The 16,749-nt window shown below is 41.3% G+C and overlaps 1 protein-coding gene across 1 annotated transcript in view; it reads left to right on the top strand.

The window, feature by feature from the left end:
• LOC141271939 (uncharacterized) overlaps positions 1 to 7,143 on the top strand; it is a 68,887-nt gene extending 61,744 nt beyond the window's left edge. The window contains exon 7 of the mRNA XM_073682190.1: positions 4,123 to 7,143. Within this exon, the coding sequence (XP_073538291.1) occupies positions 4,123 to 4,795 (673 nt within the window). The 3' untranslated portion in view covers positions 4,796 to 7,143. The remainder of the gene's footprint in view (positions 1 to 4,122) is intronic.
• The last annotated feature ends 9,606 nt before the right edge of the window (positions 7,144 to 16,749 follow it).

The following is a 16,749-nucleotide window of genomic DNA, read 5'->3' as shown; positions in this document are numbered from 1 at the left end:
TGTGCTTAGGGCGCGCAGCTAATGGAGGTGCCTGTGCAAGGTTGTTGTTCCATGTGCTAACACTTGCTCCAGCCCTCAGGTCCTGCTACCTGTCAGTCCTGCCTGCCAGTCTGTCTGTCAGTCCAGCACGCCAGCCTGTCTAACAGTTCTGTCCTCCAGTCTGTCTACAGTCGTGCCCGCCAGTTTGCTTACCTGGAGCACCTGTCTGTTACCTTCTGTGCCCGCCAGCCTGCTTACCTGGAGCACCTGTCTGTTACCTGTCTCTGCCAGTTTCCCGCCGTGCCCGCCTGCTTGCCTACCCGGAGCACCTGTCTGGCTATCTGCCGTACCAGCCTGCTTATCCACCCGGACCACCCGTCAGCCTTCCTGCTGTGCTTATCCACTGTACCGGTCAACTCCTGTCAGCTGACCCTTGGGAGTCACCTGCTCTCACACAAGGTTCATCCCAGAGTGGCACCTGGTCCACCTGCCCGGTCCCTCCCTGGTTCACGGAGTCGACTGAGCCATTGTGTGACCTGGGTCGGTCTGTGTAGGCACTTAGTTACGCCCCTCTGGTCCCTCCTTGCATCGCAGCACAGAGGTTCCACCACCCGGAGCCATAACACGTATTTTGTAAAAACAAAAAAACAAAACATTCATACTCGCCTCGATGCTCACCTTTGCCATTTGTTTTTTTGTAAGTTCCAGTCTCTTCTTTCCACCTTCCTCCACATCCTGTTTGGCCTTCTACACTTCTCGCCGAGGCTTCTTTCAGAAGCTTTGGCACAGAGTTAAGAAGATCGTAAAGAAGAGGAAGGGTGGAAAGAAGAGGCAGGATCATTTGGAGGAACAGATGCCAAGAGCCAGCGAGACACACAAGTGGTAAGATGAATATGAATAATTTTTCAACCCTTTCCCTGTCCTCTACAATTTAACAAAATTTGGGGCAGCTGAATTCGCATGTAGAAAATTGCAAAATATCCTAATTTGGAAGAATCTAAATTTTTTTTTTTTTTTACAATTCAAGCAGAATTCTATTCACCTAGAATAAATTCACTCCTCTCTTCCAGGATGTCTAAATAGATATTTCAGGAATGAAAAATCTCTTTCCTCAAATGTTGGGGTGAATAAATTTACTGTAATTATAAATGAGTCTTGCCAAAAAAGCTCAAAAGGTTGGCTGTTCAAAATGCTTGAACCTCTTCTTCTGAGTCCATATTGTATAATTTCTAAAAATAAATTATAATTTAATCACTCATGTTAGAAGAGATTAACACTCACAAGATATCTAAAAGATCCACTAGCTGACACTACGGACATCTCAGAAATCAGATTCTCCCACCCCAGTCAAAATTATTTCTTCCAAACACAATTGGACGATCAGCAGCAGTGTCTGATAATAAAAAGAATATATCTTCTGCATATAGATTATTTTTTTCCCCTCACCCAGGATACTTTAACCCATTGATTCTGGCATCTCTACCCCCTCTCTCTCATCCCTTTCCTTTCTTCACTCACTCCATTCTCGCACCTCTCTCATTAAAAACTTACCCGTTAAGTGATTCGCAGCAAATTTATTCTTCGAGAACTGAATTTTGAGGAAAAATTTGGCTAAGCCCGTGAATTTGAATTTCAAACAATCCGCTCTTCTCTTGTCTTCACTATCCAATGTTGATATCCTCATAATCATGCTGACTCGGAAAATCATGTTTTTTGGTTATTTTTACTGCACACTAAACACAGTATGAACGAAACAAAATTATATATATATATATATATATATATATATATATATATATATATATATATATATATATATATATATATATATATATATATATATATATATATATATATATGTTGTGAGGTTGTTTTTTTCAAATTTTTTCAAAACCATGATAAAATCAATGCTATCATTCAAAACTATATTTTGTCCGGCAAAAAAAACAGCTTTCATATGGCTGTGTAGACAGACAAATTGAAATATTATAACTCTTTTAAAAAAAGAGGAGAAAAAAATATGTAAGAGGAGCAATGAAAAATTGGCTCTTAAGGGATGGGGTTAAATTTTCATGGCATGATGGTAACAGGAACCAGAGCTTACAGGGGTTATCACCCAGAAAAGAGGGAAATTCAGTTTTGAGACTGAAGTCTGTTTTTTGTACCTTCAAAAGATGGGCAGATGGAACTGCTCCTATCCAACCTAAACATCCCACGTCTCCTATAGTGAAGTGCTCTAAAGTTTTTATTATTCCTACCACTCCCCGCCCCATCAACAAATAATAAAATCCCCTTCATCCAATGGGCTGGAAGATTATTTTATTCTTTTAACTTTTTTTTCATAAGCTTTGTACTATTTATGTTAAAGCTTAAACCAGCTTGAATTTTTAGAAAATCATCATCCTATTCTTGTCACGCCAGGTGTAAGTGCAACACAGAGGGAAAAGGGAGAGGGAGCCCAGACACTAGGGAAAGGGAGAAGTGGAGACCTCCTAGTCTGGTCTAGCGTCACCCTGTCTCAACTAACGTTCCTATATAGCCTCCTGAGCTATCGCCGATCGCGTGCCTCGCCCTACTTTCCCTGGCGTACGGCTACGGCTAGGTGTGGAAGGAGATGAGCACTAGTCAACCTCCACTAAAACTCTAAAGACAACAAGGGTAGACAAAACAGGGGAAAATGGCTTAGCTTTAGATGAACTCCAAATGTGCACACGGCCTCAAGCTCCAGAGAGGATGAGGTACTGCTCCTGCTAAGCTTCACAAGTAGAAATGAATATAACCGGCGACACCCTCTCAGACACACCAGGTATATATACACCCAGGCCAGAGAGCAAGTTAGCAAGAGAGAGGTAGTCACTCGATCCTAAAGATAGCCTCCTATCTAAGCAGCTGTCTGCAATGCCAAACGTGGAGATCTCCTGCAACCCACTGCAGGGCGACTGTCTGTCACCTCTGACACACCCATGACAATTCTTGTCTTTGGGTGGCAGCATGTATTTGCGGTGTTCAATATGTTGGGATGTTGGGGTCGGATTTTGGCTTAAAGTGGTTTTCTAGGCCTCTTTGTCGTGAAAAGAATAGGAGATGAGTTGCAGTTCTCCGCAACTGCGCTAGACATTGAACAAAGCTATGCTTTTATGGCTCCTTTTACGGTTTCCATTAAGCCACCACCGGAACTTAGAGCAGCTGATCAATTGGAGGTACTGGGTGAAGGACTCCCACACGTGATATTGATGTCCTATATCACTGTTTAATTTGCAGTGAAAGTGGAATATGAGAGCAGGATTGAGTGTATATAGGTATATTAGCATCTTGCAGTCGCACCCCAGTAGGACGTTGAAACTTTGTTTAGTTGACGCCCTTGAGAGAAGCATAAAATCCAACACTTTAAAAGAAAAATATAAAAAATAAGTAGGAACAGGTTTTACCCCAGGTGAACAAAATCATTATCATATCTAACAATATTTGTACTAAGTTTAATTGTCTCCAAAAATTAGTTTTGGCTCCACCTACTCAAATTGTATAAAAGATCATCTAGCACCCTTGAAGACACTTAGGGAGTAAATTAGTGGGCAATAGTCAAGGTTTTACATTATATCATAAAGAATTATTCGATTTTGACGCAATTTGGATGGAATATACTTTTTATGCGACTTACCTATGTGCTACCCGATTCAGCAGGAAATCAAAGAGAATCACCTATTGCATGTGATTGGATTGGCACAGCTACAAAATTATAATCCACCATGGCCTGCATATCATTTAATTTAATTTTTTTACCTGGTTTGTAATTTGTATGTCTTTTTTTTATAGAGGTGTCATCAATATGACATTAGAATTATATTATTCAAAAATAAAAAATCACAAATAAATTTTATTGTTGGCAGGTGACTGTATCAGAAGCCCAGAGGGACATGTGATATCTTCATATTTTAAAGAAAATGATCATGGTTTCCCACAGGATACATATGAAGAGCATGCCATTATCCCAGACACATCCTCAGCCTTTCACAGCAGAGATTTATCATTTGATCCTATTCAACAGTTTCTACCTTCTCATTCATCACAAACTGTTAAGCAAAGCAAAATGTACAGAAGGAGCGTTGAATATCATAAAGTCCATACAGTTGGGAATTCATTAACATGTACGGACTGTGGGAAAAGTTTTAACCGGAAATCGCATCTTGCTAGACATTACAGAATTCACACAGGAGAGAAGCCATATTCATGTTCAGAATGTGGGAAATGTTTTAAGCAAAAATCGCATCTCGTTAGACATCACAGAATTCACACAGGGGAAAAGCAATTTTCATGTTCAGAATGTGACAAAACTTATAATATTAAATTACTTCTTGATGCCCATCAAAGAATTTGCACAGGGGAGAAGAAATATTCATGTTCTGAATGTGGAGAATCTTTTAACGATAATTCACTTTTTATTAGACATCAGAGAATTCACACAGGGGAGAAGCCATTTTCATGTTCAGAATGTGGAATAAGTTTTACTCAGAAATCAAGACTTATTATACATGAGAGAATTCATACAGGGGAAAAGCCATTTTCATGTTCAGAATGTGGAAAATGTTTTATCACAAAATCAAATCTTACTGCACATCAGAGAATACACACAGGTGAGAAGCCATTTTCATGTTTAGAATGCGGTATAAGTTTTTACCAGAAATCAAGTCTTGTTATACATGAGAGAACTCACACAGGGGAGAAGCCGTATTCATGTTCTGAATGTGGGAAATGTTTTAACAACAAATCAAATCTTTCTGTACATCTGAGAAGTCACACAAGGGAGAAGCCATATTAATGTTTTGCATGTAAGAAATTTTTTATCCAAGTATTACATCTTATACGCCAGAAAATTCACACGGAGAGAATACTTGTTTGGAATGAGAAAAATATTTTAGTGTTCATCAAAAAAGCACAGTTACAGGAGATACAAAAGACAGCAATACTGAAAGTGGTGTGAAGATGGCTGTATGATGCAAAAAAAAAAGCACAAGAGCCATAAGTCTGACACATAGCAAAGTTGTAAAACCAGACCTCCACTATATCCTCTGCATGTTTCACAGTCTCAAATTTTCAAGGAGTTATATGTGAAAAAGTGTTTGCCTTCTTCCTGATTTCTTATTATTTTGCAAGATTGCCCCATTTAAATGTTTCAGATGACAAAACAGATTTAAATATTAGATAAAGATAACACAAATAAACACAAAATGCAGTTTTTAAATGAAGGTCTTTATTATTATTAAGGAAAAATGAAATCCAAACCTGCAGGGCTCTGTGTGAAAGAGTGATTCCCCCCCTCCTTAAAACATAAGTTAACTGTGGTTTATCACATCTTTGGGAAGCTGAGTTCAATTTCCCTAGCCACACAAAGGCCTGATTACTTCCACACCTGTTCTCAATCAAAAAGTAACTTAAATAGGACCTGTCTGACAAAGTGAAGTAGACCAAAAGATCTTCAAAAGCTAGACATCATGCTGTGATCCAAATAAGTTCAGAAACAAATGAGAAACAAAAAAAAATGAAATCTATCAGTCTGGAAAAGGTTATAAAGCCATTTCTAAAGCTTTTGGACTCCAGCGAACCACAGTGAGTGACCGGCTGACCAAATTTACCCCAAAAGCACAGCGACTACTCATCCAAGAGGTCACAAAACAACCCACAGCAACATCCAAACAACTGCAGGCCTCACTTGCCTCAGCTAAGGTCAGTGTTCATAACTCCACCATAAGAAAGAGACCGGTAAAAATTGCAGAGTTCCATGACAAAAACCACTGCTGAGCAAAAAGAACATAAAGGCTCATCTCACTTTTGCCAGAAAACATCTGGATAATCTCCAGCACTGTTGGGTGAATACTCTGTGGACTGACCAGACAAAAGCTGAACTTTTTGGAAGGTGTATGTCCCATTACATCTGGCATAGAATTAACACAGCATTTCAGAAAAGGAACATCATTCCAACAGTAAAATATGAAGTTTGTAGTGTGATGGTCTGGGGCTGTTTAGCTGCTTCAGGACCTGGAAGTCTTGCTGTGGTAAATGAAACCATGAATTTTGCTGCCTACCAAAAAATACTGAAGGAGAATGTCCAGCCATCTGTTCGTGACCTCAAGCTGAAGCGCACTTGGGTTATGCTGTAGGACAATGATCCAAAACACACCAGCAAGTCTACCTCTGAATGGCTTAAGAAAAGCAAAATTAAGACTTTGGAGTGGCCTAGTCAAAGTCCTGACCTTAATCCGATTGAGATGCTGTGGCATGACCTTAAAAAGAAGGTTCATGCTTCAAAATTTTCCAATGTGGCTGAATTACAACAATTTTTCAAAAATGAATGGGCAAAAGTTCCTCCAGGAGGATTGCAGTTGTTGCTGCTAAGAGTGGTCTAACCAGTTATTAGGATTAGGGGGCAATCACTTTTTCACACAGGGCCCTGCAGTTTGGATTTCTTTTTCCCTTAGTAATAAAGACCTTCATTTAAAACTGCATTTCGTGTTTACTTGTGTTATCGTTTTCTAATATTTAAATTTGTTTTGTGATCTGAAACATTTAAGTGTGACAAATAAGAATTCAAGAAGGGGAGGGGGATACTTTTTCACACCACTGTATATATGTCTCAAAATTTGTTTCCAATCATTATGTGTTTGTAGTATATGTTTGTGTTTGGGCTTATTTTTCTTAATTATTTTCATATTATGATAGTGGAGAGTTTAGGGAGAGCAGGTAGCCATTTTGTGTATAAATACTAAATGGAAAATTACTCCAGAAATTCTGTATAGTTTATTTTAGGTAACTTTTTGTTACTGAAAAAGATTCTTTTGTAGGCATTAGTCATATTAATCATACTATGTCATTTATCCTGTCTAGAAAGTCTTCTATCCATCACATAACTATAGTTTTATTTGCTGGAAAAATAGTCTTGCATAGCAAAATATTTATTCTATAACGCTTAATCCCACAACTCTGTTCCTGCAAAAAAGCATCTACCCAATGTAACAATCAGTTAACAGAACTTAACAAGATATCAAAAGGAGTACTATACTCATCTATGTGAGAGACTAGTATAGTAGGAGAAGATTCCGCCCATGAAGGCTTAAACTTTACAGGGAAGAGAAAAGGTAGAAGCTGATGATATGGCAGCGTGGTGAAAACTGAATTATTTAGGGTTGTAGGCTTTCTTAAAGATGTGGCCCTTTAGGTTGCATTTGAATGTTTTAAAGGTGGAAGAGAGTCTGATTAGTTAGGGTAGTGAATACCAGAGTATACGGAAAGCATGGTAGAAATCTTGGAGACAGTTGTGTGAGAAGTAGACCAGAGGAAAGTAAAGAAAGAGTTCTTGAGAGGACTGGAAATTACATGTGAGAAGGTTTCGGGAGATGAACTTAGAGATGTATGGAGGGCACAGGTTATGGATGAACTTGTTGGTCATTGTTATTTTTTAAAATAAACTCTGGTTAATGGGTAGGCAGTAAAAAAAAATTGGTAAAGGTTAGAGGTGGATTGTTTGGGCAGCAGAGTTAAGAATGGATTGGAGGGATGCAAGAGAGATGTTGCAGTAGTCTAGGTGAGAGATGATAAAGGCATGCACTAACAATTATATTGAATCAGTTAAAGGGGTTGTCCAAAACTAAATTTTATTTTACTCCTAAATCTCTATTTGTCATAATTTAATCTTTTTTATAATATACGTAAATTAAAAATTCCCTATCCTTCCCTCACTACTCTATATAACTGTTAGATTTTTTACTACCACTTTCTGTTTGATGTCGCTTCATTTGAGAAACTTGGTTCATGCTGGGAAACTCAAACGAGTCGTCATCAGGTGGCAGAGGCTGAAATGAAGCGTCATCAGTGATTTCCGTTTCAGGGGCTGGGCTAGTCCCTGCTCTACTGAGCATGCGTCGGTTGTCCATTCCGACAAATGCTCAGTAAATTCCTGTCACTGTGCAATGTTTTTCTCAGTGTACAGTGACAATGCTCTCTCTCACGCTGGCTCTGATCTGAAGGGACGAGCCGGCAACAGAGTGCACTGTCATTGCACATTGTAAGTAAAGAAAGAGCGAGCAAAGACCAGTGTCGCCACCCGCAAGTGACTTCACAGAGCTGTCACAGAGATTGTTATGTCTGGTAGCTGATTTAAGCAATATTTAATAATGTATGCATTTTGTATTGTGAAATTTAGTGATAGATCCCCTTTAAGACAGATTTTAGCAGTGATTTTAGAGTGAATGGTCAGTACAGGAGCAGAAGAGGAATCTGTTGTGGGGAAAAAGCATTTTTTCTAAATAAAGTATAATACAAAATTTCTTATTGCCACTTGTATTCTTGATTTATAGAAAAAAGTTGAAATGATGTTACTCTTCAAAGTGTACCTGTCATTTCAGATGACTTTTTAGAATAAGCTATATTGTGTTTACATGAGGAGTAACACTATCCTTATATGACTTGTTTCTTGCATTTTTCCACCTGCTTTTCCTTGTTGAGGCTCCATCTCTCATTGCCAGTTATCTCTAAACTATCGGGTGGAGATTAACTTCTATGTGTGACGACGATGGATGTGGACCCACTGCGCCACTGACTGGGTTTACCTTGGAGGGGCTGGAGTAAGTGGCTAGTTGGTCTTTGCTAGAGCCTTTGATGTTGAGGATAGGCTTGGGCTGCGGGATAGCCACCAGGTGCCACTCCATGGCAATGCTCGGACCTGCAGCAGCTGACCAACGGGTCACGGCAAGGATAAACTGTATAGAGGGCACAGGCAGAGACTTGGTCAGACAGTCCGAGGCAGCACAGGTTCAGGATGCAAATCTAAGATCAGGAGCGGAGAGATCAGACAGAATCGGGTAGACAAGTTGGGTCGGTAGCAAGAGACAAAACAGGAACACACCTAGACTGGAAGCTAGTATCAAACTACTGAATAGAACCAAATCTCAGGCAAGTAGTGGAGGGAGGAGCTGCCTTATATATCCCCTGCTGGCAGCAGATAGGTCAGGGAAGCTAATCTCTGCATGACACAGCAGGGTTAAATTCCTGCAAAGACTGGCAGCACCTCCCTATAGCCATGTGGAGACAGAAGGAAGATGCAGCAGTGCTGGTGAGTGCTTAGAGAGGCAAACTTGGGGAGACGGCCTGACACGAGGGGAAGCAGAGCGCGGTAACCGCAGTGAGTAGAACGGTGCTGAGAGAGCATGCGAGTTACCTGCGTGACAGTACTACCCTCCTTTTTTGGCCAAACCGATGGAGAAACCTCTCAAGAATGGTGGTGGCACTGATGTTTTCCGCAGGCTCCCGAGACCCCTCCTCAGGATCAAAGCCCTTCCAATAGATCAAGAAGGCCTTCACCTGAATCTTCTTACAATCCCGAATGCCCTTTACCTCAAACATATCCGAGGGACCCTCAGGAACAGAAGTAGAGGCAGACGTATTGGTCCTAGAAAAGCGATTTAAGAACACCGGCTTCAGGAGCAAGATGAGAAATGAGTTTAGAATCCATAGATTCACTGGGAGTTGAAGACTGTAGGTCACCGGGTTGATTAGTGTGAGGATTTTAAATTGTCCAAGGTACCGAGAGGAAAACTTGTAGGAGAGTATCTTCGGGTGAATGTTTTGGGAAGACAACCAGACTTTATCTCCGGGTTGTTAAGCGGTGGCCTTCTCTTCTTGTCTGCATGACACTTCATCCGGAACATGGCTTTAAGGAGGGAGGCCCGAGTCTGCTGCGAAATCTGGAAGAACTTGCCATATGAGAAATCAGCTGCTGGTACCCCAGAGGAAGCATAGGAGAGGGACCTTGAGGATCCTGGGAGTATACAACGAAAAATAGAGATGCTCTGGAAGATTTCCCTAGTGGTTGTTATAAGAAAACTCCGCCCAGGGAAGTAGCTGCACCCAACCATCCTGACAGGCAAAGATAAAGTGGCGTAGGTAGTTCTCGAGATTCTGTCTGGCCACTCTCCCCTTGCCCATTTGTTTGAGGGTCGTACGCAAAGGAGAAATCCAGCTGGACACTCAACAGCATGCAAAGAGCCCTCCAAAATTTTCATGTGAACAGGACCCCACGCTAATGTAGATAGGAAGACCATGGAGACGAAACGCATGCTTAAAGGGCTGTGTGGTGAGCTTGGCAGCAGAGAGTAGACCAACCAGGGGAATGAAGTGAGTCATCTTGGAGAACCAGTCCACCATGACCCAGATGGTGTTGTAACCCTCAGAGTCTCAAACATCATTGGCCAGCAAGGGCCACCAGAAGCAGAGAGAAATCAGCCCAGTGGACTTGCGTATGCTCACATGGCCGGCCAGCTTGGATCAATTTTCCCAGGACACAATTCTCCGATCAGTAGGAAAAAAGGTTTTACCCAGAGGAATATGTTTAACAAGAACAGGAGCCGCTTCCACAATCCTTGCTGGGTTAATGATGTGCTGTGACTCCTCCTCAGAACCAGTCAAAGGATTGAGACAATGCATCCACTTTGGCTTTCTTCTCTGCAGGACGGAAGTGCAACTCAAAGACGAGATGGGCGAAAAAGAGTGCCCACCTGGCTTGATGAGGATTTAACAATTGGGTAGTTTGCAGTAAGGTCAAATTCTTATGGTCCATATATATTATTACTGGACAGCTGGCACCCTCCAGTAGGTGTCACTATTCTTAAAGCGCCATCTTAATGGCCAGTAGTTCACAATCCCCAATTGTATAGTTCTGCTCAGTTGGCGAAAACCGTTTTGAGAAACAAAACCGCAGGAGACAGACTTCCTCCTGGTGCAGCGTTGGATCTGAAGGACTCTTTCAAATGCTGGAAAGCTGACAGGGCCAACTCGGGCCAGATTCTGTCATAAGCCCCTTTCTTGGTTAAGGCAGAGATGGGTGCCACAAGGGATGAGAAGTGCGGAATAAATTGTCTGTAAAAGTTGGCGAAACCCATTAACAGCTGGATGGCTCAGAGGAGAACAGCAGAAACCTTCTCCAGATCCATTTCAAGACCCTGGCGGAAACAGTGTAGCCGAGGAAAGGCAAGGAAAGTTTTTTGAAAACACATTTGGACAACTCTGCAACAAATTGTTCTTTCATAGGTGCTTCAAAACCTGACAGACTTGTATTCTATGGGTGGGTAGATCAGGAAATAAAATCAGGATGTTGTCCAAATACATAACCATGGAAACATAGAGGAGGTCCAGGAAGATGTTGTTAACAAACTCCTGAAATATGGCGGGCACATTGCACAGACCGAAGGGCATGACGAGATACTCGTAGTGACTGTCACAGATATTAAAAGCCGTCTCCCATTCGTCATCCTTACAGAACCTAATCAAGTTATAAGGTCCTCGTAGATAACATTTTTTGAACATCAAAGGCAAGGGGGATACTTGTTCTTAATTCTGATGTTGTTAAAGCCCTGATAGTCAATACAGGGACATTGAGAACCATCCTTTTTGGTCACGAAGAAGTCGGCATCGGCAGGAGAAGAGCACTTACGAGTGAATCCTTTGACTAAGTTCTCTTGGATGTACTTCGACATGGCACAAGTCTCTTGGAGAAATAGAGAATATAACTGTCCCATCGATCTTCAGCCTGACACCTCTCGACCCCAGGACCAATCGTACTGTCTATGAGGTGGCAAAACCTCTGCCTTCTTTTCACAAAAGTTGTCTGCAAATGTATGATAATAGGTGGACACTTGGGCAAGACGATGACAAGGCAGTTGTTAGCACAACATAATCCCCACTGAAGTACCTGGCCGGTGCACCAATCAACAACTGGCACGTGTAACTGGAACCATGTAAGGCCCAGGAGAACAGATTTAGGTAACACATAGAAAAAGATTCATTCAGAATGCAAGACTCCAATCTGCAATGTGACTGGCTTGGTGATTTATTGGATAGGCTCCACCAGGGGTTGTTTATCAATGGAGGCTATGACCAGGGGTTGATTTAGTTGTTGTGTAGAAAGCTGAAGTTGATGTATGAAGTCTGCAGCAGATCCGGAGTCTAAATGGGCTGCCGCGGACAGAGACCTCTCTTCCCAGGTCAGGGAGACCTCAGCTAAAAGTTTTGAAGAGCAATCTTTCTCACCTAGGGTCATCTCTCCTACCAATCCTAGGTGCTGGAGTTTCCCGGCCTCACTGGGCTCAGACGAACATAATGGCCTTTGCCTCCACAGTATAGGCACACATTCTCTCTATACCATCGATGTCATTCCTACAATGAAAGTTTGGCCCACTTTACTTGCATCAGCTCAATAGCAGGAGGTGTAGTTTGCAGAAACAAGGAGTACTGGAGGGTTAGAGGTAGCCTGGGTGGTCTTCTGAAACAAAAAATACATGAACTTTTTCTAGAGCTCGCTCATGGAAACAGAGATTAATCCTAGTAGCAAGATGTGTCCTTACAATCCAGAGCAGATGGTAGATCTCTTCCTGCCAATTCATCTCTGAAGCAGTTGTCTGATCTAAATCGATAAGTCTGGAGTCACTCTATGTGATTGCAGACTTATGAATCCCCCCAGCGCACGCACTGTGTGGCGCGGGAATTCGCCGGTGTCAGACGCGGGACTGGGAGGGTATGTAGAGTTGTACATACTTCCGGCCGGTGGCCGTGGCCTCGCTCCATACACTTAAATCATACAATATGCCCAGGTAATGCCTGTCAGAGTCAGTAAATGTATCTGGACTGATGCAAGCAGCAGCTTTCACGATATGCACCCACTCGACGCGCGTTTCTGTGTACATTTGTCAGGGGGATTTACTTGCACTTGATAACATACCCTCTGTCTTGATTTAAGTTGGTGATGCATGCATTTGTGTGCTATATTTACATTTATTATACAACTGCACTGCAGTGTCATTAACAATACTATATTTTCTATAGCGCATCGTACAGGTTTTACATACCATCTATCAGCAGCTTCCATTGCTTACTCCCCCATCTTCTCCACTAATTCTTAATTTAAATTATGATATATCATAATTATTTAATAAAAATGTAATAAATAATTTAACAATTGATTAATAAAATTTACATTTTATTGAACCTATTGACCACAATTTTGGTTTCCTTCTTTTCCTTGTTTGCATCGCAAATTTTTTTCACATGCAAATTCAGTCAGTGAAAAAAATTCTCTTCTGCACTACCCCATTACATTAATATAATACAATAACATTTATCTGAGTGTTGTCGGTTTTTTCACACCTTCCCAATAGTATAATATAATGAATAAGTATCTTCCTGCATTTCTGAGCAATAAGGACATCATTAATTCTGACTAAATCCACATTTCAATTTGTAGAAATGCAACTGAAAAAATAACCTTTATGCTTCACTGTTGCCTGCAGACACTCTTGGTACCATTCTCCAACTCTTATGTTACTGTCAAATATTTCCCACTTTTATTCATCAGTCCAAAGCACCTGCTGCCATTTTCTTGAACACCTGTTCCTATGTTATTGTGCATAGTTGAGTCGCTTGGCTTAGATTCCATGTAGAAGCTATGGTTTTTGTTCACAATTCTTCCATGAAGACTACTTCTGACCAATCTTCTCTGAACAGTAAGAGGGTCTAGCTAGAACCAAATGGTTGCTTCCAGTTCTGTGCTGATGGCACTATTGGACATCTTCCGATTTGCAGAGAAAATAAACCTGATGTGTTTTTCATCTTCTACATTAAGTTTCCTCAACCACTGCATCAACGGCCATCCATGTTGCACATTTTTGTTGCTTCTTTGAAAGAGCTTGAACCGAAAATCTGGAAACCCCAGTCTGCTCTGAAATCTTTGCCTGGGAGATACTTTGCTGATGCAGTATAACTACCTTGTTGATGTGCTGTGCCCAGTCTTGCCATGGTAAATGACCTGTGACAGGTAGTTTTGTAGCTGAAGTTGACTTGTTTATGATCCCGGTTAAAGCTTCCTACACAGCTGTTTCTGTTAATGATTGTGTCTCAGCCAACATATTAAAATTATCATCATCACCTGTGTGGTATAATTGGGCACTCATACGTTAACTATATTGCTTAAACATTCCTGACTTTGTTCAAGTATACATAGAAAAATTTATGGTTTTCATGGCAAAGGGCGGTCACAACAAATATTGATTTGATTTCTCTTTTATTCACTCATTTTGCATATTGTTAATTGATAAAAATAAACCTTAAAAGGGGTAATTTGGGACTTTGCAGCTTTTTTTTGGTTATGGTACAAAGAATTTACCATCACGTAGTTGGTAATTACCTACCTGTTCTGTCCCGCGACGATCTCTCCAGGCTCTGAGCAGTCAAGTACAGCTCCTGCTGCGATTCTCCTACTGATGGTGACAGAGAAACTCCTTCTCTTACACTCTGCTTTGTTAATGGGGTGTTACTGACGATAACATGTTGATTGATAACTGGCTCCCTGATGCCTAATATGGAGCACATATTCTGGAGTCTCCAAACATTTCGTATGTTCATACAAAGGGGACCTTACACACTTTGCGTTCTTTTGGTTTGGAAAGGGTGGATTGTCCTATACGGGGTGGCAGTTGGCAAAATGTCTTACAATGAGCGAAGCCTACTGGATATTACGTTTGGACACCAAACACCCTAGGGTGATGAACTTCAAGAATGTTTTATTTTATATATACTAATTCTCTTTCATTGTAACTTGTGATACGTTGTTTTCCTCACCTGCACAGCTGTTACATATTTAATGAAATTGTCACATGTTAGTGATTGGACCCTTTTCTGTATATATACCTGTCTTTATTTCCAGTTTGATATACTATGATTAAGGGTGCAACTATTGCGCCAGAAACGCGTTAGGTATTTCTAACTTTTGTTTTAAATCTGGCTCAATAAACTTTTGTGCTTTACCTGGCTGGAGGGGCCAACCTCAATCCCTCCCTTTTCTCTTAGTCTCAGATAGTCTAATAATGGGACTATGGTCCCATCAGTATTTGCTCAGTATTTTTCCTCAGTATTTGTAAGCCAAAACCAGGAGTGGTTCAAAAATGCAGAATTGGTGACTTGTTTCTATTATACCTTTTCTCTGATTGTTCCTCACATGGTTTTAGCTTATAAATACTGAGAAAAAATCCTGACCGAATAATGACCAAATACCGATAGTGGGGCTGTAGCCTTAAGCTGTAACCCAGCTTTCCCAGTATCAGAAGTGATATAGAAATTTTGCATAAACAATTTCCAGGATTTCAAGGATCATTTTTATGCCTACAAGGTAAACCTAACGTTCAGCATCATTTATCCTTCAGTTATAGACCAGAAGTCTGTGAGCTAAATCATAGTTTAGACTAGATATTCTGCATAGTTAAACGTGCTAATCTACAATGCAGTATACATATAGTATACTCTAATGCAAACAATTAAAGTTATGCAATTTATGGATAATAGCTATATTGATTTTTTTTCTAATCAATAGTCAAATTGTATCATCCCAGAGCAGCAACCTGACTTTCCTTAGTATCAGTCTTAGAAAAGATCACTTGGCTGCAACTCAGATTTCTTAAGGTCAGCAGTAGACGGAGAATATATCATTACTGTATCCTAGTCCTCAGTCTCAGACTGTATCATCACTGAGCTACAACTCCGTTTTTCCAGCATCAGCAGAAGTCTCCGAAGCTATAATCATCCAAGCTGTAACCCAACTTTCTTGGCATAAATTGAAGAATCTATTATAGAGGACCATCTAGCCAAGTTTTCTGACATTTGTCTTAGAATATAACTTCTCTAAGCTACAACCTAGATTTCACATATTCAGCAGAAGTCTCAAAATGCCTTTAACTGGGTTTCAAATCCTACTTTTAAAAGTCTCAGAAAATATCATCACTCAGATTTTCTAGGATCAGCAATAGTCTCTGAAGTTATAATCCCAGAATTGTAACCCATCATTCTGTTTATTAATCCAAGAAAGGGAAATTATAATATTAGGAATAGAACATCAGGATGAGTCTGCCATTAACATGATTAACACTGCATTAAGGGCAATAATCTGTGAACTTGTATTACAAATCAAGACTTTTAACAGGAACTCAGAACCAAGGAGGGGGTTCTGCGAGTGTCATTCCTGACACCTTGGCCTGATGAATAGTGATGAGCGAGTATGAATTGTTAACCCCTTCGGCGAGCATGCACGGGTGCAAATACTCGACGAGCACCCGAGCATGCTCACCGAAAGGGTTAATAGTTCATACTCGCTCATCACTACTAGTGAACACCAGATTCAAAGGTTGGGCAGATGGTATTGCTTGTAGATTTTTTTCGAACCTTCAAAGAAAAGTTCAGAGAAGCCGGGGAGAATGAGCGGCTCCGGAGCTGCACTCAGTGAGTGACAGGACACAGCTTCTGAGCTCAGCTCCGGAGCCACTCATTCTCCCCAGCTCCTCTGTGTCAGCGGTCAGAGGATTACAGTGGGGGACATCTCCAGACAGGTGATTATATGGATTTTATAATTTTATTATTATTTTTACACAGGGACACTGCAGGATCAGACTACCACTACCCTCATCACTGTCCCTGCTGGTGATGATCGCAGTGCCGGTAGGGAACCAGGGAACCATGATGAGGGCTGTGTTCAGCACCCGGCGCTTGGGAACAGCGCTACCTATACTGCCGACTCCCAGTCGCCGGTCCGTGTAATCCTGTACACCACGTACACACGCGGCTCCGCTCCGTACACCTCGTGCACGCGCGGCTCCGCTCCGTACACCTCGTGCACGCGCGGCTCCGCTCCGTACACCTCGTGCACGCGCGGCTCCGCTCCGTACACCTCGCGCACGCGCGGCT

The sequence above is a fragment of the Phyllobates terribilis genome, unplaced genomic scaffold, assembly GCF_046119375.1.
Source record: "Phyllobates terribilis strain yellow unplaced genomic scaffold, ASM4611937v1 Scaffold_5__5_contigs__length_657084704, whole genome shotgun sequence".
NCBI classification, from domain to species: Eukaryota; Metazoa; Chordata; class Amphibia; order Anura; family Dendrobatidae; genus Phyllobates; species Phyllobates terribilis.
This window is presented reverse-complemented; position numbering and strand designations above follow the sequence as displayed.